The sequence below is a fragment of the Drosophila sechellia genome, chromosome 3L, assembly GCF_004382195.2.
Source record: "Drosophila sechellia strain sech25 chromosome 3L, ASM438219v1, whole genome shotgun sequence".
In the NCBI taxonomy this organism is placed as follows: domain Eukaryota; kingdom Metazoa; phylum Arthropoda; class Insecta; order Diptera; family Drosophilidae; genus Drosophila; species Drosophila sechellia.
The window spans coordinates 15,740,095-15,759,337 of NC_045951.1; the positions used below are offsets into that span (position 1 = coordinate 15,740,095).

General features: G+C 44.4%; 7 protein-coding genes across 9 annotated transcripts in view; 3 read left to right on the plus strand and 4 right to left on the minus strand.

Annotated features, from left to right (window-relative positions):
* Nucleotides 1-56: 56 nt before the first annotated feature.
* Nucleotides 57-4,116, plus strand: LOC6605876 (WASH complex subunit homolog 5). Its single transcript, XM_002030654.2, has 6 exons — nucleotides 57-144; nucleotides 201-360; nucleotides 417-519; nucleotides 579-3,406; nucleotides 3,467-3,838; nucleotides 3,902-4,116. Exons 2-6 carry the CDS (start codon nucleotides 242-244, stop codon nucleotides 4,053-4,055), a joined length of 3,576 nt encoding a protein of 1,191 aa, XP_002030690.1. The 5' UTR covers nucleotides 57-144; nucleotides 201-241; the 3' UTR covers nucleotides 4,056-4,116.
* Nucleotides 4,071-6,527, minus strand: LOC6605877 (phosphoglucomutase). Its single transcript, XM_032717591.1, has 4 exons — nucleotides 6,389-6,527; nucleotides 6,071-6,317; nucleotides 4,397-5,615; nucleotides 4,071-4,332 (listed from the first exon to the last, which is right to left on the minus strand). The coding sequence occupies exons 1-4, from the start codon at nucleotides 6,464-6,466 to the stop codon at nucleotides 4,194-4,196; spliced, it is 1,683 nt and encodes a 560-aa protein (XP_032573482.1). The 5' UTR covers nucleotides 6,467-6,527; the 3' UTR covers nucleotides 4,071-4,193.
* Nucleotides 6,528-7,488: 961 nt separating this feature from the next.
* On the plus strand, nucleotides 7,489-8,909 carry LOC6605878 (translocon-associated protein subunit beta). The gene is made up of 3 exons (XM_002030656.2): nucleotides 7,489-7,598; nucleotides 7,793-8,168; nucleotides 8,435-8,909. Exons 2-3 carry the CDS (start codon nucleotides 7,794-7,796, stop codon nucleotides 8,630-8,632), a joined length of 573 nt encoding a protein of 190 aa, XP_002030692.1. The 5' UTR covers nucleotides 7,489-7,598; nucleotide 7,793; the 3' UTR covers nucleotides 8,633-8,909.
* Nucleotides 8,910-8,991: 82 nt separating this feature from the next.
* Nucleotides 8,992-9,568, minus strand: LOC6605879 (probable trafficking protein particle complex subunit 2). Its single transcript, XM_002030657.2, has 2 exons — nucleotides 9,449-9,568; nucleotides 8,992-9,391 (listed from the first exon to the last, which is right to left on the minus strand). Exons 1-2 carry the CDS (start codon nucleotides 9,533-9,535, stop codon nucleotides 9,059-9,061), a joined length of 420 nt encoding a protein of 139 aa, XP_002030693.1. The 5' UTR covers nucleotides 9,536-9,568; the 3' UTR covers nucleotides 8,992-9,058.
* Nucleotides 9,569-10,034: 466 nt separating this feature from the next.
* LOC6605880 (ATPase family AAA domain-containing protein 5) lies at nucleotides 10,035-14,650 on the plus strand. Of its 2 annotated transcripts, none has more exons than XM_032718458.1 (4): nucleotides 10,035-10,271; nucleotides 10,367-11,219; nucleotides 11,275-13,755; nucleotides 14,152-14,650. In XM_032718458.1, the coding sequence occupies exons 2-4, from the start codon at nucleotides 10,495-10,497 to the stop codon at nucleotides 14,420-14,422; spliced, it is 3,477 nt and encodes a 1,158-aa protein (XP_032574349.1). In that variant the 5' UTR covers nucleotides 10,035-10,271; nucleotides 10,367-10,494; the 3' UTR covers nucleotides 14,423-14,650. The 2 variants fall into 2 exon arrangements, with proteins under 2 accessions (XP_032574349.1, XP_002030694.2); XM_002030658.2 differs by having other exon boundaries at nucleotides 10,521-11,219.
* On the minus strand, nucleotides 14,433-15,172 carry LOC6605881 (cytochrome b5). The gene has a single exon (XM_002030659.2). It carries the CDS (start codon nucleotides 15,015-15,017, stop codon nucleotides 14,658-14,660), a length of 360 nt encoding a protein of 119 aa, XP_002030695.2. The 5' UTR covers nucleotides 15,018-15,172; the 3' UTR covers nucleotides 14,433-14,657.
* Nucleotides 15,173-16,156: 984 nt separating this feature from the next.
* The window catches only part of LOC6605882 (protein arginine N-methyltransferase 1), a 74,142-nt gene continuing 71,055 nt past the window's right edge, over nucleotides 16,157-19,243 (minus strand). For both annotated transcript variants that reach the window (XM_002030660.2, XM_032720103.1), the window contains one exon: nucleotides 16,157-19,198. In XM_002030660.2, the coding sequence (XP_002030696.2) occupies nucleotides 18,425-19,198 (774 nt within the window). In that variant the 3' untranslated portion in view covers nucleotides 16,157-18,424. The remainder of the gene's footprint in view (nucleotides 19,199-19,243) is intronic.

A 19,243-nucleotide genomic window follows, 5' to 3' on the forward strand; every position in this document is an offset into this window, starting at 1 on the left:
GTTTATGGTAACTCTATAGCAATAAAATAGTGTGACCGGACTTAAGTAAGATTACTGCAGATAAGACACTAGTGCAAAAAATAATTGATATGACTAAATGAATAGTCAATATAAACAATAACATAATTCGTAGAGTAATTTAAAGTAAGTAAACCTTATGAAATAATATAATGTGATTATAGAAATTTATATTTCTCCAGAGAGGCACTTGTTGCAATCACAGAAATCAAGGAAATGCATAATGAGTTTTCTGGATGACAATAATGCCTGTGGGCAGAATCTTCTGAATATAGTGTCGGTGGGTAATTCTATAATAGCGGAGATCCTGCGGCTCAAGGACTACGTGCCCAGTATTTATAGGTAACATAGATTAAAAACCTGCAATTATTGATTAATTGATGACCACTCCTCCCCAGATTGGACAACAAAGCTGATAAGGCGAAATATGGCGAGCTTATTCTGGATTTCAGCTACTTCAAGATAGCCGAGGATCACGAGAGGAGGATCGAACAAAGTCCGGTAATGTGATGTTTATATTCCCGACACCACACCGTATTAAACCCCCTGATCTCCTCCAGGAACTGACCGAATTGGATGATGAGGCGCGTGCCCAGCTTCCGCTAATCACACGATTTTACCTGGCCTTCCAGAGCATCCATCACTATGCCTCCGATCTCCAGCAATATATCGAGGAATTGAACACTGGCTACTATATACAGCAGACGCTGGAGACGGTGCTTCAGGAGGAGGAGGGTCGCCAGCTGCTCTGCGAATCCCTGTATCTCTTTGGTGTGATACTCCTCATGGTCGATTTTCACATTCCGGGAGATGTGAGAGAACGTCTGCTGATCGCCTACTATCGGTATAGTGGAGGAGATGCAACGCCTAGCGGAGACGAGAGTAATATCCATGATGTGTGTCTCCTGCTCCGATCTACGGGCTATGTTCATCCGTCGATTGCCGCTAAAGTGCTCGGTTTGGGTGGCAAGCAGGCAGGCGCTAAAGCTGCGAGCCTTGTGGTTCCCCGATACCCGGAGGCCTACTTCTCTCGCTTCCCTTTCGATGAGAATTTCGTGGATCTAGTGGTGGCTCGCCTGCGGTGCGATGATATATACAACCAACTAAGCCTGTACCCACATCCCGCCCATCGCTCCACGGCTCTGTCTACTCAGGCGGCCATGCTGTATGTGTGCCTGTATTTCTGCCCGAAAGTGCTCCATTCCCAAGGCTCCCAGATGCGCGAGATTGTGGACAAGTTCTTTTGCGACAACTGGACCATATCCGTGTACATGGGCATGACAGTGAATCTGGTGGATGCCTGGTTGGATTTTAAAGCCGCTCGATCTGCTATTGAGAATGTGGTAAGTCCACCGGCGATCAAAGCACTCTGTCAGCAGCAAAATGAGCAGTTGGGCAAGATCACTCAGAAAACCCAGGAGATTGTTCGTGAAGGAGTTCTAAATGACAACTTTGTTTTGGAGCACGCCAACAAAATCATACTCCTGATGAGGCAATCCAATGTCCTGCTCCGCTGGTTTTGCCTGCACACCTCAAGGGAGGTTTTCATCTTTGCTCACACAGCTACTTTGCCGGGTCAAGTGCAGAAATGTGTGCTACAGGAACTACAATTCGATCGGAATACGTTGTATAACCTAATGCTAAACTGCAGCCAAATGGAGCTGAGCGTGCGGGAGTTCCTGGCAGAGATTCAGCAGACTAAAGAGGAGCGCTGGACGAAAAGCAGAGAGGAGGCCATTCAAAGGCTCAAGGAGTTGAGTGAAGCCTTTGCCGGCTCCAGACCCTTGTCCAAAATTGAGCAGAATCCTCAATTGCAGCAATGGTTTGGCGAAGTGGCTGGACGTCTCCAAAAACTGGAATTGAGCAGGCCGCAAAAGTCTGGACGACTGATTATTCAGATAATGCAAGCACTGGACGATGTGCAGGAGTATCACAACCTTCATTCCAACATGCTGGTGAAGCAACAACTGCAGGAGACGCGGGACATGCTCAATCGAATGGCACAGCTAATAAACCTGAAGGAAGACATTGAGATTCACATCCAGATGATCACGGACTTCAGCTATGCTTGGCATCTACTGCAGTTTGACTTCACTCCTCCAATGCAGGAACACATCAAAAGGCATCCGCAGGCGGTGATCGGTATACGAGCGGTGTTTCTCAAGTTGGCCAGCACCCTGGAGGTGCCGCTGATGCGGATCAATCAGGCCAGAAGCGAGGATCTGGTATCTGTGTCAAACTATTACAGCACCGAGCTTGCAAACTTTCTGCGCCGCGTTCTGCAAATTGTTCCAGAGACCATGTTCAGTATTCTGGCTAAGATCATCTATCTCCTTACGAATGTTATTAAGGAGTTTCCCACTAAAGTAGAGAAGGAGCGTTTAAAGGACTATGCCCAGTTCGAGGAGCGGGCCAAGGTGGCTCAGCTTACAAAATCCATTGCTGTTTTCACGAAGGGAATTCTTATGATGAAAACAACTCTAGTGGGAGTAATCGAGCTGGATCCTAAACAACTATTGGAGGATGGGATACGCAAGGAGCTTGTAAATCATCTAGCCAATGCCTACAATCTGGGCCTGATATTCACGCCCGAGAAAGGCAAGACTCCTGTGCAGCTCCTTCAACAAAAACTGCAAGCTCTGGCGAAAACAATAGAGGGATATCGTAGATCCTTCGAATATATAGAGGACTACTTAAGAGTTCAGGGTCTTCGAATCCTGCTGGAGGAATCGCAGCGCATTATTAACTACAATGTGGAGAAGGAATGCAACGCCTTTCTTCGCAACAAAGTGCAGGAATTTCAATCGGAGCACCAGAGTCAGATCATTGCCATTCCCAACTTTCCACCGCTGCTGGGAGATCCTTCTAACAACTTCATTGGCCGCCTGGCCCACGAAATTCTGCGCTGCACAGATCCCAAGCAAACTATTTTTCTGGATCTAAAGAGCAATTGGTATGAGAAGAAGGCTCCTCACCATGAAGTTCTTGCCGGCTCTGGATTCTTTGAGATACTTAGAGAAGCGTTGGCTCCGGCGGGAATGGTGGGACTGGAGCGAATCTACGCTCACATGTTGGCTGATGAGTTAAAGCGCAACTTGGAACGGTTACAGCGTAACCTGACCTCGGATCGTATGTGGGTGGATACGTTAGCGACTCTGACTCGGGAATTGGAGGCCAGGGACTTCCCAACTCCGGAGGTATCCAAGCAGCCTTTGAAGTATTATCAAACTTACACCCAACGATGGCTGAAAGTGTGGCCCACGCTGCTGGATTGGGTTTTGTGCATTGGGCAGAAGCAGCTGCTCCGCAGAGAAATTGCAGGAGAGCTAAGCTTTAGCAGTAAATGTGATGCCAAGTTGCTGGAGAACACGGCGGACACCCTGAACAAGTAAGTCAAACTATAATATCCTAACAATATTTATATATTTCCAATCTCTTTCGCCCACAGAGCACTTTTATTAGAACTGTCCCTCAGCAAGGATCTCTGTGATGAAAAGGGCGTGGTCATGTTGACTGAACTGCAGGAAACCCTACTCTATACGGGAAACTTTGAGCCCCTGGAGCAGGTCTTCCTTATCACAAAGAACACCCACAACATGGCCCTCTTCATGTTTCTTTTCACCATTGCCCATTTGGGTCGTATGCAGCATTCCACGATTACCGATTGTCTGTTGCCAAAATCAGCCAAAGATAACATTGATAATGTGCCTTTTATTGTGGGTCTAGTAACGATCTTGCAGCAGTTCCACAAAAATGTCAAGATGCTGTATATATCCTATATGAGTCAGTACGTGGTGACTGTATCGGAGGCTCAGTTACTGTAAGTACGCTACATACAAGATAATCCAGGAATATAAGATCATATACACTATTTCTTTATTAGGGATAAAGAAATCCTGGGTCCCGAGGTGATCACCGCCCTGCACTTTCTGCTAGCCTTCATACGCATTGCTCGTTTGCCACTCAGAGTTCTGGAGCAGCGTATTCCCAATATGATACTCAGCGAGTACGAGTATCTATCCACACCGCTAAAATGAAAACTAGCCAACAGGTTTGGGCTACACAAACTTTAATAAATCCGAAAACATAACAAGGAAATGCCTCGCTGAGGTACAAGTGGAGATTGTAGTTGGATGGGTTGGTAATCTCAGTGTTCCTTCGCCGACAGGAACTCTTTACGTGATGACCGTGGGTGCGTTGCGTCCAGTGAACTTGGGCAGCTGAGAGATCTCCAGGGCGATGTCGATCAAGGGTTTCAGCATCACGCTGGCCTGACCCAAAACGTTCTCCTTCTCATAGGAATCAATGTACAAGCTGAAAAGGCACAATTCATCGAATATTGAACGCAATTATTTGATTAAATCTCATCGTGACTCACCGAACGGTTGCTCCCGAGCTTCCAGTTCCACTGAGGCGCACCACAATGCGGCTGCCATCCTCGAACACAATGCGCAGACCCTGTTTCGTGGCCACTGACTTGTCGACGGGATCTGTGTAGCTGAAGTTGTCGGCCTCCTTGACCTTGTAGGTTTTTCCGCCGCTGGAATAGCACTTGCCGACGAACTCTGGAGCAGTTATGGTCTTCTCCATGGTGGCCACCATCTCGTTGCAAGGATCGGAAGCGCACTCCTCATAATCGTAGCGGGTAAAATAGTTGCGTCCATAGACAGACCAGTGCTGCTTCAGGATGTCTTCGATGCCTTTACCTGTGTGCTGCATCACAGAGATCCAAGCCAAAACCGCCCAGATGCCATCCTTTTCGCGTATGTGATTGGAGCCAGTTCCAAAGCTCTCCTCTCCGCACAGACACAACCTTCCGGCGTCCATGAGATTGCCGAAGTACTTCCATCCAGTGGGAACCTCAAACACCTCCTTGCCCAACTTTCTGCCCACCAAATCCACAGCGGATGCAGTTGGCATACTGCGGGCGAATCCTTGAACACCATTCTTTTGGAAGTACGGTATGGCCTCCAGGTAGTGGGCAATCACTGCCAGCGAATCGCTGGGAGTTACGAAGAACGCCTTGTTGCCAATGATCATGTTGCGGTCACCATCTCCATCGAAGGCAGCTCCAATGTCATAGTCTCCCTGGGCGACAGTATCAACCAGGTCCTTGGCGTATGTGAGATTTGGGTCAGGATGCAGACCACCAAAGTCGGGCAGTGGAGTGGTGTGGACCACCGAGGATTCAGTGGCACCCAAGCGGTTCAGGAAGATCTCCCGCACATAAGAGCCAGTTACTCCATTCATTGCATCGATTCGCATCTTCAGAGGCTTTCCAGTGGCTTTGCCACTGACGAAGTCCTTCAGCTTGGCAAAGTCGAAGATCTCCTCCATGTGGCGCACATAGTTGGCCACCGAATCGATCACCTCCACGGTAAAGGGCTTTCCGGCGATGTCAAACGAGGTTACACCAACCTTTGAGATGTCGATCTGCAGGTTGCGCACTAGCTTGTACTCCTTGATCTCGGTGGTGATCTTGTAGATGTGGTTGGTGAACGCATCCGGGGCAGGTCCTCCGTTCTCGCAGTTAAACTTAATGCCGAAATCATTCTCTGGACCACCGGGATTGTGGGATGCAGTCAGAACAATGCCGCCTATAAAGTTTAAAAAATCATTTTTAAATCGTGCATATTCTAAAACAATTTTATATTCCAAAGAGGCGCCCATTATTGTGGATAAAATGTTTGAGTAAGTACAAAAGCTTTCATTTAAATATTTGACATTATTAAGATAATAGAGATTTTGCAATATTGCTTATATATTGCGAAATAATAATGTAAGCTTGACATATGCTCCTTTGTTAATATAAGATAGATAGCAAATTTGTATTTCAAATTAGTATACAACTTTATAAAAAGGTGGTCTAATTTGCTATTGCCCGAGTCCCTAAACCAATTTTACCCGATTCAATTCTCTGTTAACCGATTGAATCCATAGTTATTATTCGACCCCAGGGACCTCTGTCAACGAACAGCCGCCACCCGTTGATTGTGTGAAGATCTTATCAATTAAAATCTTTACGAGCACAGGCTGCCTGCATTGAACTCACCCAAAGCCTTGTTGTGACGAATCAGACTGGATACGGCGGGGGTGGACAGGATGCCGTTCTGACCCACCAGCAGCTTGGAGACGCCATTGGCAGCGGATAGCCGTACAATTAGCTCGGCAGCCTCCTTGCAGTAGAAACGCCCATCGCCACCGACTACAAGGGTGGAACCAACCAGAGCAGCTCCATTGGCCTCCAAGATGGCCTGGACAAAGTTCTCCGTGTAGTTGGGCTGGGTGAAAACCTTAACCTGAGTTTCGGAAAGGATTTCAGAAGTTATGAAATGCAAGTGCGAGCTTTTCCTCCATCTGAAGACCTTACCTTTTTGCGCAATCCACTGGTTCCTGGCTTCTGACCCTCGTAGGGCTTTGTGGCAACAATTTCCACCGTTAGCGACATGTCACTGGAGTTTTCCGGCTGCTGGCTGAATTCCAACTGGACGACTGAACCGCGGTTGCGTGCGATGAAAATTGAGTGTCAAGCATAGCACAGCGAAATTCGCCTCCCACTGATAAGCCAAATCGGTTCGGTCATGGCGATCAAGATAACCTCTATCATTGGTGCGTGCTGCTAGTCAGTCGTAATCTAGTGTTGGGGGTGTGTCTTTAAAATGTTGAATAACCCATTAATCCAGTTATCAACTGTTGCCTCCTTGAATTTCATTTCTTTATCGTGATTTGAGGTAATTTTATCATGATGCATTGGCGAACTGAGAGGCCGAGTACCTTGATGTAGGGTGCAATGTCATTCAAGGGCATTCCCGGGTGCCGGCTAACAGCTGTTCTAATCGAAATGTATGCCAAATACAAATGTATGTACAAACAAAACCAGATAAAATGACTAACTATCTAAAAAGCGCTTAGCGAAGCATTAGTTAAAGTCATAAAAGGCATAAAAAAAGTTTTGTTTACATTTGTTTATAGTGTTTTAAACAACAGCTGCTGCTTGTTAACATCGTATTAACAGACGCTGGGGCGAGGAGTTGCCGAATCTCCTCGAGTAGTTGTGCGCTATTCAAAAATAATTAAAATTCAAAAATAATTACAATTTCATACTGTCTTACTGCTTTTGCATGCAATTTAAATTTATACTAAATAATACATGAATACAAAATAAAAAACATGTCTTAATTTTTAGTTTAAAGCTAAATTAAGCTTTGTAGAAATCAATCTGAAACCGATTTCAATATAATTTAATTTAGCAAAGGTTTTAGTGTGTACCTTTGTGGCAAGTCAATACTAACTCAAACTAAAAATATAAACTTCTGATAAAAAAATGAATTAAACCTTAGAAATTTCAGAAAAAAATTTAGTTGTGTGAGTTCATAACCGACGAAAATATTATGGTTTTGGTATTAATATACTGCCGACAGCCAGCAGATACATCGATATGTTGATGTAGCCCTGGCACCACTGACGCACGAAGTTTGACAGCGAATCCATTCCACGTCACGAACCGAGAAAGCGGCTGCCTGCTACGACTGCTGTTTAGTTGCACTGAAATACTCGAGAAAGAAATCACCAAATTCAAAGTAAGTAGTTAAATGATGAATTAAAATGTGCACGTATATGCTAAACGTGCGCATGGAACAGCAATGATGCGTGAATGGCTGGAAACTACACCGGAAAAGTGGTCGCCCTTTTGTGCCGCTCGTTTTTCGGCGACCCTTCCACGTCAACAAAAAAAGTGAAACGTGAAAATAAATCATATTATCTGTTATTGCAGAATGTTCAAGCACCTGCTGACTTTGTTCGCCTTGTGCGCGGTGTTTAGCACCTGCCTGTCGGAGGACGAGACCCGTGCCCGTCTCCTCGTCTCCAAGCAGATCCTGAACAAGTACCTGGTGGAGAAGAGCGACCTGTTGGTGCGCTACACCATCTTCAACGTGGGCAGCGGTGCCGCCACCAAGGTGCGATTGGTAGACTCTGGCTTCCACCCGGAGGCCTTCGATGTGGTTGGAGGACAGCCTACCGCCGTGGTTGACAGGATCGCTCCCCAAACCAACTTCACCCATGTCCTGGTGGTGAGGCCCAAGGCCTTCGGCTACTTCAACTTCACCGCCGCCGAGGTGTCCTACAAGGCTGTCGAGGAGTCGGAGACGGTGAGTTATAGCTGAATGAGGGGCATCACATCTAGATGTCTGCCCTGAAGAATCTTATCTAATCTCAGTGTTACAGAAATCTCTACCCAAGCATGCTAAAATGATTTAGTTTAAAATATTCTTAACTAATAAGTGAATGCATACACAACAATCAGACTTGTAAAAATGCCCGTTACCAGTTCATCAAAGAATCTATTGCCTATCTGTTATACACCCACCGATATTTTGTACAGAATATTCAACCTAATACCCAACAATTCTTGCAGCTCCAACTGGCGGTCAGCTCTGAGCCCGGTGAGGGTGGAATTGTCAACCTGAACGAGTACAACAAGCGCTTCTCCTCCCACTTCTTCGACTGGGTGGCCTTCGCCGTGATGACTCTGCCCTCCCTGGCCATTCCTCTGGGTCTGTGGCACCAGTCCAAGAGCAAATACGAGCGCTCTGGAAAGAACAAGAAGCACTAAGCTGCGGGACGGACGGTTTCCTCGCCACCACCAAGAGATTTCTTTGCAAAGACCCATTACAAATTCCGTATATTTTGTTGCTTTAGTTTCAAATTGATTCCATGCGTTGTTCATCTATTCAACCCACACATCTAATTTACTCCAGTCTGGGACTGTCGTCTGGAGACGGGCGTTAAATCGTTTTAGATTTGATTCGAGGGCGCATTGAGTAAAAAGTGAATAAAACAAGTCCATCAATGTTAACCTAGGCTGCTTTTCTAAATAAATTAAATAAAATGTAAACTAGATTACTCAATGGTTGCGGGTCTTCTCAACAGTATGATCTGAAAAACAAAAATGATTCACAGAGTGAAGAGTAGTTATTCTTTTAAATTAGTTCAAGTTTTATATTAAACAGTTACTTATTGGCTACAGGTTTTAACAAATTTAGGATAACAAAAACTTCCGGCCAAAGATCTCCGACTTCTTTTCAAACATCGGAGATTTAATGGGTGTGTTGATGCGATAGAAGGCATTCATGGAGTGTTTGATATACGTGTCATACATCTCGTTAAAGAAGTTCTTGATTCCCTCGTCGTTTTTGTTGTCATGAACGATGAGGAATCTTATTTGGCTGGCTGTGATGAAGGCCGAAACAAACCACTGATTGAATCTATCAATGGATTTCAGTTGCATATTGGCCGTCTTCCATTTGTGCTCATCTACCAAATCCAAGGCGGCATGGGCAATAAACTGGGTGAGGTGTCTGTGGTCCTCTTTCTGCAGAAGGAGAAAGTATTTACTCGATTTCATGAGAAATTGCCCCGGCCTACATACCCTTAGTTCCTTGTTCACGGTGCTGAATTCCTTCTCGTAAATGGGATTATCATTTTGCCCCACAATAACAAAGTAGTATGTGGACATTTTCACGAAAACCAAAACAGTGTAAAGGGCAGTGTGACCAAATCTGGAAAAGTTCCAATAATACCAATACGTATCAGGTCACTTAAATATACCACCAACAGCTGCGGTAATTTAAATAGGAACAACATTTTATTTTTTATGTGGAATATTTAATAAAACTATTAAATATAATGTGTAAAATTAAGCTAAGAAAAAAAATAATTTTAATGAATATAATAATAATATATAAACTATAATTAAATATTATGTGGTTCTTACAAATGTATTTCATTTTGTTTACACCTATAAATTTGTACTCTACTAATGGGTCTATTATAATTATACTGTTTCTCCTTTTTTAAAAGTATCTGTAATCCAATCTGGGTATTATATTAGACTATCTTACTTTACTTGAATAAAAATATAAATTTACAAACAAATTAATAAAAAGCAAACTGGGAGACTGAATTACTGCCTGACCGACAGTGCTGGAATCGTTACCCCTCCACCGCTTACCAACACTGTTTCTTCGCGCCTTTTTTCCCCACAGCACATTGTGCTAACAATTTGTACCTTAATCAAACTTGTATAAAATGATATTTAGCGCATAACGTAGACATCGGAAAGTATTAATATATTGAGGCCCAAGCACCGTTAGAAAGAGGATCGCGATCAACGGGAAGCCAGTGCGATCGCGGCAGTGTGTGTGCGTGTGCGGGAGTGTAACAAATACGAAAAACGAAAAGTCGCTGCGAAGGTAGATCTCATTATTATTGTATTGTTGTCATGTTTTTGCTTTGCCCCCGATCTTCATTTGCGATCTTTTGAGTTTGGCTTTCGTATTATCTGTAGATATATCAATTGCTTAAGTACTTAGATCTTACAAAAGAAAACCACATTATACACAAACACACGCACACACTCAGCAATATGCATTAAACCTAAACCAAAAAAGAAATCAGCAAAAGAGACCCACAAAAATGACCGATGTAAATTGTCTTACAAGTGAGCACATTGCACGCACAACCACCACTGCGAGTCCACCAGGAACTCCCTCCAAAAATGGGCCCACGGATCCTGTCGAGCCCACATCCCCGTTCGTTCTGAGAGCACCGCCCAGCGCTAAATCCAAACTGATACTCCAGAACATGGAGGAAGTGCTGAACTCGGTGAAGCAGAAGCATCGGGAGAAGCATAAGCGAAAGCGGGAGGAGAAGCGCCGCGCAGCACTCATGGAGGATCAGAAAAGCACCACCGAAGAGACCAAGGCGAATGCCAAGGAGAAACCGCAGCCACTGCGCGAGAAATCCTCCCAAGAAAACGGTCTCAAGAACGGTCGGCGGCGGTCCAGTCCGCTCAAGTCCAGCACTCCGGTGGCCGACAATCAGAGCATCATAAAGCACTTCGCTAAGGCGGGCAAGCCGGAGAACGTGGCTGCTTCCCCGGTGAGCACAGCCAAACCGAAGCCAACCACCAATGTCTTCGAGTTCATGATGAATGCTCGGAATCGCTCTCTGGGTGTTAATGAAGGTGGCGCAGAATCTCCCGCGGATCAAGAGGTCGGCAGTGAGACAGCAACGCCGACTACCAAGCGGAAGCTACTCCTCCAGGAATGGAACGAACGCAAGGGTGGAGCCAAGAGAAGACTGGCGGACGAAGCTCGCGGGGAGTTCATTGAGCTGCAGATGGAACAAAGGGCAAAAAGGTGAGTTTGATTAAGAATTAGATTCAGAACGCAATAAAACAATTCATTTCCCCAGATTGCGGAAAATGCTGACCAAGACTGACCCCAAAGAGGTGACGGCTCCATCCTCGGCACCCACGGATCCAACAGTCAAGCGTCTAAGAGGTCGACCGCGCTCTCGACGAATTAGTTCCATGGATGCACAGGAATCGAAGCCCCCGGTCGTGGAAGCAAAAGCTGAAGATCCAGGAACAGAGGAGTTTCTCTCGAAGCTTTCGTCGCCCACGAAAAAGCGTGACAGCCTGCTGGGCTACTTTGCCAAAGTGGAATCCCCGAAGGAATTGGCTGAAAAGGTGATCATTGCAATAGAAACTCCACCCATGGAGACACCCAAGCGAAGAACCCTGCGCAGAAAGAGCCAGCAGGAGACACCCATTGTTGCCGAATCCACTCCCTCGTCAAGACCAAGACGATCGTGTGTGGGCAAGGCGCGCTATGATTACGATCTGGAAACGAGTCCCGGCAAGCAACAAAAGGCGAAGCCCCAAAAGGCAGACGAGTCTATAGAGATTATTGACCTAGACAATAGTAATCCAGCTGCCACACCAAAGAAACTAGCGCCGCTATTCGTCCGTCAATTGCCAAAGCCCAGCCCAGATCCGTCGGTTTTGAAGGCTCGACAGGCGTTTCTGCAATCCGGAGTTCCAGACAGAATTCGACAGGAGCAGATCCGTCAGAAGAACCTCGACCAGATGTACGAAGATAGTTATGAAGTGTTTCCCCGACTGGCGCATATAGGCTGCGAAAGCTTCGGTTCAAAAAGTGGTCCTCTGGAGTTTCCCTTTGCTCTGAGGGCAGAAGAGGAATATTCAGAGGTTACGAAAGCGTTACTCGCCAACAAACGACGTTCCAAAGCGAGTAGCATCACCAGCTGTCTGCCCGCGGACTTTACATCCAGCAAAACTTTGAACAAATTCAACTATGCTACTTTGCCACAGCTGGAAAACAAGCGCGGCTTTGTGAAGCTCTGGAAGAATGATTTCGATCGGTTTCCCACCTTTAAGTGCTATAATCAGATGAGGGAGAAGTATCGCCACTTCAGCGCCATTGACAGTGCACAGGATACACAGCAAATGGGAGAATCACTGGTAGTCACGCGTAGAACTCGCCGTTCAATGGAGCAGAATATGGCACAGAACGAAGAGGAGGCGAAACCACCGCCTTCCGCTCCGAATGGCGAGCTGCTCTTCACGGAGAAGTACAAACCGCTGCTGTTCGAACAGGTTCTGGTGAATCTGACGCCAGTGCAGGAGCTTAGAGAATTCCTGTCCAGCTGGAGTGGCAATGGTGGTAGCAATCGCAACTCACAGGGCATGGATGACACCTTTGACATGAGCAACGATTCGGCATCAATGGGCTCAAGTAGCAACACGATGGTTCTGGTGGGACCTTCATCCAGCGGGAAAACCAATGCCGTTTTCACTTTAGCCAACGACATGAACTTTAATGTCTTGGAGATAAATGCAGGGATGAAGAGGACGGGCAAGAAGCTGATACAGGAACTCCAAGAGGCCACGCAGTCGCATCAGATAAGGAAAGACAGTAAAGCGGGTGGAGGATCCTCACAGCAGTTGCTTCAAAAGCTGCAAAAGAGTGGATTAAAATCAAAAGCAGCCGCAGTGGAACCTCCTTCCGAAGTACGGAAATCGTTGATCCTAATCGAGGATGCGGATATCCTGTTCGATAACTTGGACGCTGGATTTACGGAAGCCATTTATACCTTGGCCGCCAGTTCCAAGAGGCCGGTTATTGTGGTTGCCACGGATCCGAATTGCGCGCACTTGCAGCGTCTAATGCAGCAGAATATAATCCATTTCCAAGCGCCGAACGCACTGAACATCTCCCGATTCCTGGCCGTTTTATCGCTAATGGAAAACTGCCCCATCGAGATGGACGAATTGATATCCTTGTATCTGTACAATCAACAGAATCTGCGCAAGACGTTGATGGAACTGCAGTTCTACATTCAGAGTGGTGGAGATTCAACTGGGAGTAGGACTGGCGGTGGCACTAAATCACCAACCAAATCCTCAAATAGCCGGCTGGCCACCGTCAATGGCAGTCGAATCCATCAGAGATTCTTTGAGTTCTTCACAAGTCCGCAGAATGTCCAGTATCGAATACCCTTTCCCGTTGACTTCAGCCTCTTGCGTTTGAATCTCCCCGATCTTATGGCTAGTTCGGCGCTGCTAAAGGAGCAGCAGGCAGCGGGCGGGGGAAGTAGAACCGCTGCCAAGCGGAAGTCCCGCTCACCGAAGAAGGCCTGGCTGAGCAGCGCCACGGGGCAGAAGTCCGATGGGCACAGCTCATCGCTCGCCACATTGGCTTCCTTCTATGACAACATTTCGGCGGCTTCGTTGATGGACTCCGATTGCAGTGATCGCTTGCAGTGGCATCTGTCCGAAGAAATCGGTCACCTGCTGGTGGAGCAGGCTCTCCAAACTGGACTCGCGACCAAGGAGTGCCCCTACAATCTGTTTGATAAGCCGGGTCAGAGGTAAGACTTTTAAAATGATGAGTTACTCTTTAACTAAGCCAAGATTCAAACACCTTAATATCAAAAGATCTTTATTCTGGTTCTCAAAAAATTATTAAAACAATATCTATCTTTATCTATATATATTTTGCCTTAAACATATTTTAAGGCTTAATAATGCTAACTTAATTAGCTGTCATGGTAGTAATCGATGGAAAAAGGAAACCGGGGTTTTGTTATCATCCAGCAGTCATAATAACCACTAGTCACAAGATAGCGTTCGGAATTCTAATAGACTTGTCATAAAAATGACCGATCTTATAACTATCTTAGGAACACTCCTATTAATCAAATTATTGCCCAGACTATTTACTAATTAGAAATTTTATTTTCTTATAAACTTCCGAATTTTTCCAGGTATTCAATTTTCCAGCACCTGGGCAACGGAGTTCTCCGTTCCGACTCCGCCAAATCGCTGGACTTCGAGCCCGCCCTGCGCTCCATATGCCGCAGCGAAAAGGAGCGGGCTGGACTGGAACGTAAGTCGAGTAGATTCTATCATTATCTGCGCAACCACACGGTAAACTTGACTAGTTTCACGACGGAATACTTCGACACTGCATGCAGTACGTTCCAATCTGCTGCCCCCAGCAGCGAGCCAAACGTGGAGGCCGAGCCGAGAGATTAGGCATCATTTGTATTTAGTTTAATTTTTTTGAAATTGGTGGAGCAGCTCCGCCGGCTTTGTTTGCAATTTATTCAGATCGTTCAAGAAGAGTTGATCTTTTTTAGGATAGCATTGTGGACATGATGATGTAGCTATTATGAGATAAACCTAGAACTATTTACAATTTAACTATGCTAAACTAACTACGACCTCATCCTATGTTAATAAATCAATCAAATGACATGTAAACCTATGACTAGCAGCAACAGAAACCGGAGGAGCTCTTCTTCGCGGGTTCGGGATCTCCGGATATTGTGTTGGCCGCCGGCTTTGCTGCACCGTTGGACGTGGGCTGCACTTGAATGGGCGCAGCTGAGTTGATTTCTCCGATTTTGTAGTTCTTCAGATCCTTTTCGGCATCGGAGGAGTGGCCTGCCTGCTTGAAGGCCTTGGTGGCATCCTTGCCGCCGTATTCGAGCAGTGCTTCGCCGCCGCCAGGATGCTCGCCAAGGAACTTGGTTACATCGTACACGTTCCCCTTGATGATCAGCCAGCACGGTTTGCCATTCTTGCCGTTCTGCTGGGCCACCTCGGAGATTTCGTACAACTGTGACATTGCTGATTCGATTGCCTAATTGCTTTCCGCTGTTCGGGAATGTCTTTTAATGGCTGCCGTTAATTTGGGTTTGATAGGTCGCGCTCTTGATTCGCTAATTTTAGGAGCTGTTAACCGTTGGACGGACTGGGAAACACTGGACGCGTGCCATGGGGCGACCCTTGCTTATGTTTAACATTTATCAATAGTTAAAACAATCGCCTAGATCGCTTGTACTTGCCTTGTACCTGCTCTCCACCATTTCCCCCTCGATGGGCAATTACTATTTGCTGTTTTATTTCAGTTATTTCCACAATCTGTCTGCATTGTGGCTGATAAGAAATACGTGAGAATTTCACCGTCTTTCAAGGCGACCTACTAGTAGTGTGGGCAGTGACCAATTCCCTTTTTTTGGGTGGGATTTGTGCAAATCATTAATGCAAATGGATGGCGCGTGTGGGTTTCTATAGTTGGTGAAATCTAAGCACAGTTTATGATTCACTTGAACACTTCCCGTTGATTAATTTATGGTGGTAATTTTCTTTGAGTCATTATGTCCATTAATTTCGTTACTATTTATTGATAACATCAACAATGCATGATGCATCGTTGGTAGTTAGGGTTCATATCGTACAATCAGTCAAACCCAAAAAATAAGTGCCAATCAAAGCCAAAAGTTTCCCGTTGACAACAAACTTTCTTGCTTAAAGAAAAAACGGTTTTTATGTTTTCAAAGTTATGTTCTATATATTTTGGAAATATATTTTAAATTTGCTTTCATTTTTCCCGTTTTTGTTTTTCGCTTTTAATGCTTTTTCGTTTTATATGAGACAACAACAATAATTGGTATTCAATTAATATTTAATATATTAATATATGTATTTAGATATATATCGATTTTTATTGTGATTTTTGTATATTAGACGTTTTGCATAATGCGCTTTAAAAAATTTCGCTAGTATTGGGTGCACTTTGCCTGCAGGGATCAGAAATCAAATTCGATTTTCAGGGAAGTGGGAGATGGTGGATGGGATGATTTTGATCTCGGATGGTTTCGAAAAGTTTGGAGGAACTGCTTGGGATTGGGTGTGGTTACATTAACATAATGCTCCGCAGCGCATTGTCCTGCATGCGGTGTATTTACAAATGAATCTCTATACTTTTCTTGTTATTTACTTTATTTATTTAGCTTTTATTATATATATATGTTTATATATATATATCAGTCGACGGTTTTGCATTTTCGAAACGCAGCTTGTGTGCGCTTTCATTTGTATTCTCGATCTAAATGTACAGATACCATATAGTAATAAATATCGTATATATAAAGTGTAAAATTAATTACTTGTCAATGATTGTTGATTTATTGAATTAATCGATCTGCTTGAATTTAAAAAAATCGTAATTCAATCAATTCATTTACTATAATTTAATCGATTTGTTTCATTTCATTTGATTTACTTAGTTTCCGTTTAGTTTTGCTAAACATAATTCGTAGACTTGATCTTCGTTTAGAATTTAATTTTTAATTTGAAAAACAGTTTTGGAGGTAGTTGAAATTAGGCCTGTTTGTATAAATGTGTATATGATTCTCCGATCAAACGAGTTCAATCGCTTCCATATTTAGCTGGACTTAATTTGTTTAGAACTAATTAAGTGATTAAATTCTACGCGTTTAATTTAGTTATTCATTGTCTCCGGTTTTCTCTTCGTTCTGTGATATTTCGGGCTATTTCCGGTTGCATTACTTTAAGTCTTCTTTGATCCATAGACATCGAACTATATCGTTATGTATTTAAAATGTAGGCTTGTAGGACTTGTTGGCGTAGTAAAGTGTTTTCGTTTTCCATTATTTTGCGTTTGTTATCATATTTTCCTAGTTTCTCGCATTCCATTTCTCATCTAAATTGTTGGTTAAATGTGGTTTAAATTTGATTTAATGGATCGAGAGTTCTTGAAACCATTTTCGTTTTCCTTCTATTTGATAATTTCATTATAAACTGTTTGGGGCAACAAGGTGCACGGGTTGTCTGAAAAATTACGCATTTTTGAAATTTCAGAATTTTGTGAAAGTTAAGACTAATAAATAAGGCTGGATATCTAAATAATAAAAGCTCTGAGTTGCTTAATTGTGCTTATAATATACATTGCAATGGGACCATTTCTTAACTCTTCGATTTTCCTAAACTCAGAACGTACAAATGAAAGTTAATCAATCTCATTTTAAATAAACCGCAATCACTCGACCAGAGTTGCACTTGAAAATACACGATCGCCCGTTGTTGCCAGACTGAAATTGGTTATCGATAACTTCAGGTTCATCGATCGTTAGGTTATAAATTTAAAATTCAAAATGTATCCCGCTAAAATCCGAAATCAAGATTAGCTGCAGCCAATTCAAAATGAAAACAATAATTTCTCTACAATTTGGTTTACATAGATTTCATTTCATATTTTGTTTTTTTTTTCTTTACATCGTAATTCCGTTAGCAAATATACAAATACAAATTTCAATTGAACTAAAAATTGTTTGTTTGTGTGTGTTTTCGTGTGTTCCAGCACATGGGCCTTGCGTACAATAATAATAGGGGATAAGGGGACTTGGATAGGGGGGTGGGGGATAGAGTATAGTTAAGAGTTGGTTGGCTTCGATTTAAAACTAGAGTTATTGAAACTAAAGTGTATACAATATTCATTCATAAAATTACAATTACATATTCACTTATGTTTTGTTATTTACTTTCCTCATTCCCTCTCTTCAGTTTTTGTGGTATTGTGTCTGTCTCTTTCAAGTTTGTTGCTTTCTTGGTTTTTTACAAAAACGTTCTCGACTTATTACTTTTATCAAGCGACGAATGGAAATAATGTTACATAACTTAAAAATGAACCTTCTACGGTCTGTGGTGAGTGCTTAAAAAGGCGGCAGCGCAACTATACATATGTCTTCTCCGTATCATTCTCTAACTTTTCCTCCCTCTCGTTACTCAAATTTACAAATTAAATTCTGACTAATAAACAGTCTTTTCGTACCAGCGCAAAAGTTGGCGACAGACCTACATTAAATAAATCTGTTAAACTTTAACATAATAGATAAACATAGGCTAACATAAAAAAAATATATGTATATATATATATATATAAGTTTATGCATATATATATATTGGAGGTGCCACACAAATCTCTGGAGATTCGACAACAAAAGAAAAGTATTTCACTAAATTTGGCAATGTTTTACCTCAAGTAAAGCTTTTTAGACACAAGACCTGTGGTAAGTTTACAAATTATGATCAAATACCGTGCAAAGTCTTATGGTTTGTGAAGTTCAAATCGGCTAGTGAACTGTTGAAACTTAACCAATGTTCTAAAATCTCCAGTGGTTTCCGCACCACCAGATTTGTTTAATGTAGTTAAACTTAACACGAGCTCAGTTATGAGTTGGCCGCACAGTGGCTGCAATTCCGGCTATTGCAGCTGCAGTGGTAGCTCATCATGCTAGAGTTGGAATTATTGCGGCTCATCGTGGTCAGCGGGAGATCCCCCGTCGCTCCGGCGGCAAAGGAAGACTGAGTGGTGGCTGTAGTTGTGGTTGTCTCGACGGCGGCTAGGCTGGCGGTACTGCTGCTACTCCCGCTGCTGCTGCTCCTCAGCGGCTGTTGGCCAGCTCCGATTGGCACGGAGACGGACAACGGTGGTGTGGGTATCCGTTCGGGACTGCAGTTGCCGCTTGTTCCGGTTCCCAGGCCTGCGTAGATCCCGCTGGGGTTTGTGCCGTAGCCACAGGCCGTGCTCTTCAGCAGGGATGCATTGGACACCGGCAGCGTAGGCGCAGCAGCCAGTGAGGAGGCCGACGACGAGGTGGACACACAGGCGGAGGAGGCTAGCGACGAGGCGGACGACGACATGGAGACGGAGGATGCTGGGGAAGCTGTGGCGACCGAGGTCATTGTACAGCTCGGCGGCGACTTGGGCGAACTGATCCGCGAGAAGAATTTGGTTATGGCATTCGGCTTCGATTTGCTGGACGATGAGGAGGCGGACACTGACACGCCCGCTGGCGTGTACGTGGAGGAGGCGGCCTGGAGCGTGGTGAGACGGTAGCTGGAGCTGGAGACGCCACAGCCGCCCGCCGAGATCTGCTCGGGCACATCCCGCACCGTCTTGTTGGGCGGCGGTTTCGTGTACGATCTGGTGATCTCCGATTGCTGTTTGGGATCAAAGCCGAAAAATTAGTATACGTTTAGGGGAGT

Bases quoted from the DNA above. Each gene is read 5' to 3' on its own strand.
- LOC6605876 (XM_002030654.2), top strand. From the start codon at position 242: ATGAGTTTTCTGGATGACAATAATGCCTGTGGGCAGAATCTTCTGAAT. The intron at 361-416 runs GTAACATAGATT...ACTCCTCCCCAG, and splicing joins TACGTGCCCAGTATTTATAG to ATTGGACAACAAAGCTGATA. The intron at 3,407-3,466 runs GTAAGTCAAACT...TTTCGCCCACAG, and splicing joins ACGGCGGACACCCTGAACAA to AGCACTTTTATTAGAACTGT.
- LOC6605877 (XM_032717591.1), bottom strand. From the start codon at position 6,466: ATGTCGCTAACGGTGGAAATTGTTGCCACAAAGCCCTACGAGGGTCAG. The intron at 6,318-6,388 runs GTAAGGTCTTCA...TCCGAAACTCAG, and splicing joins CCAGTGGATTGCGCAAAAAG to GTTAAGGTTTTCACCCAGCC. The intron at 5,616-6,070 runs GTGAGTTCAATG...TAAACTTTATAG, and splicing joins TCGTCACAACAAGGCTTTGG to GCGGCATTGTTCTGACTGCA.
- LOC6605878 (XM_002030656.2), top strand. From the start codon at position 7,794: ATGTTCAAGCACCTGCTGACTTTGTTCGCCTTGTGCGCGGTGTTTAGC. The intron at 8,169-8,434 runs GTGAGTTATAGC...CAATTCTTGCAG, and splicing joins CTGTCGAGGAGTCGGAGACG to CTCCAACTGGCGGTCAGCTC.
- LOC6605879 (XM_002030657.2), bottom strand. From the start codon at position 9,535: ATGTCCACATACTACTTTGTTATTGTGGGGCAAAATGATAATCCCATT. The intron at 9,392-9,448 runs GTATGTAGGCCG...CTCCTTCTGCAG, and splicing joins CCGTGAACAAGGAACTAAGG to AAAGAGGACCACAGACACCT.
- LOC6605880 (XM_032718458.1), top strand. From the start codon at position 10,495: ATGACCGATGTAAATTGTCTTACAAGTGAGCACATTGCACGCACAACC. The intron at 11,220-11,274 runs GTGAGTTTGATT...TCATTTCCCCAG, and splicing joins ATGGAACAAAGGGCAAAAAG to ATTGCGGAAAATGCTGACCA. The intron at 13,756-14,151 runs GTAAGACTTTTA...GAATTTTTCCAG, and splicing joins TTTGATAAGCCGGGTCAGAG to GTATTCAATTTTCCAGCACC.
- LOC6605881 (XM_002030659.2), bottom strand. From the start codon at position 15,017: ATGTCACAGTTGTACGAAATCTCCGAGGTGGCCCAGCAGAACGGCAAG.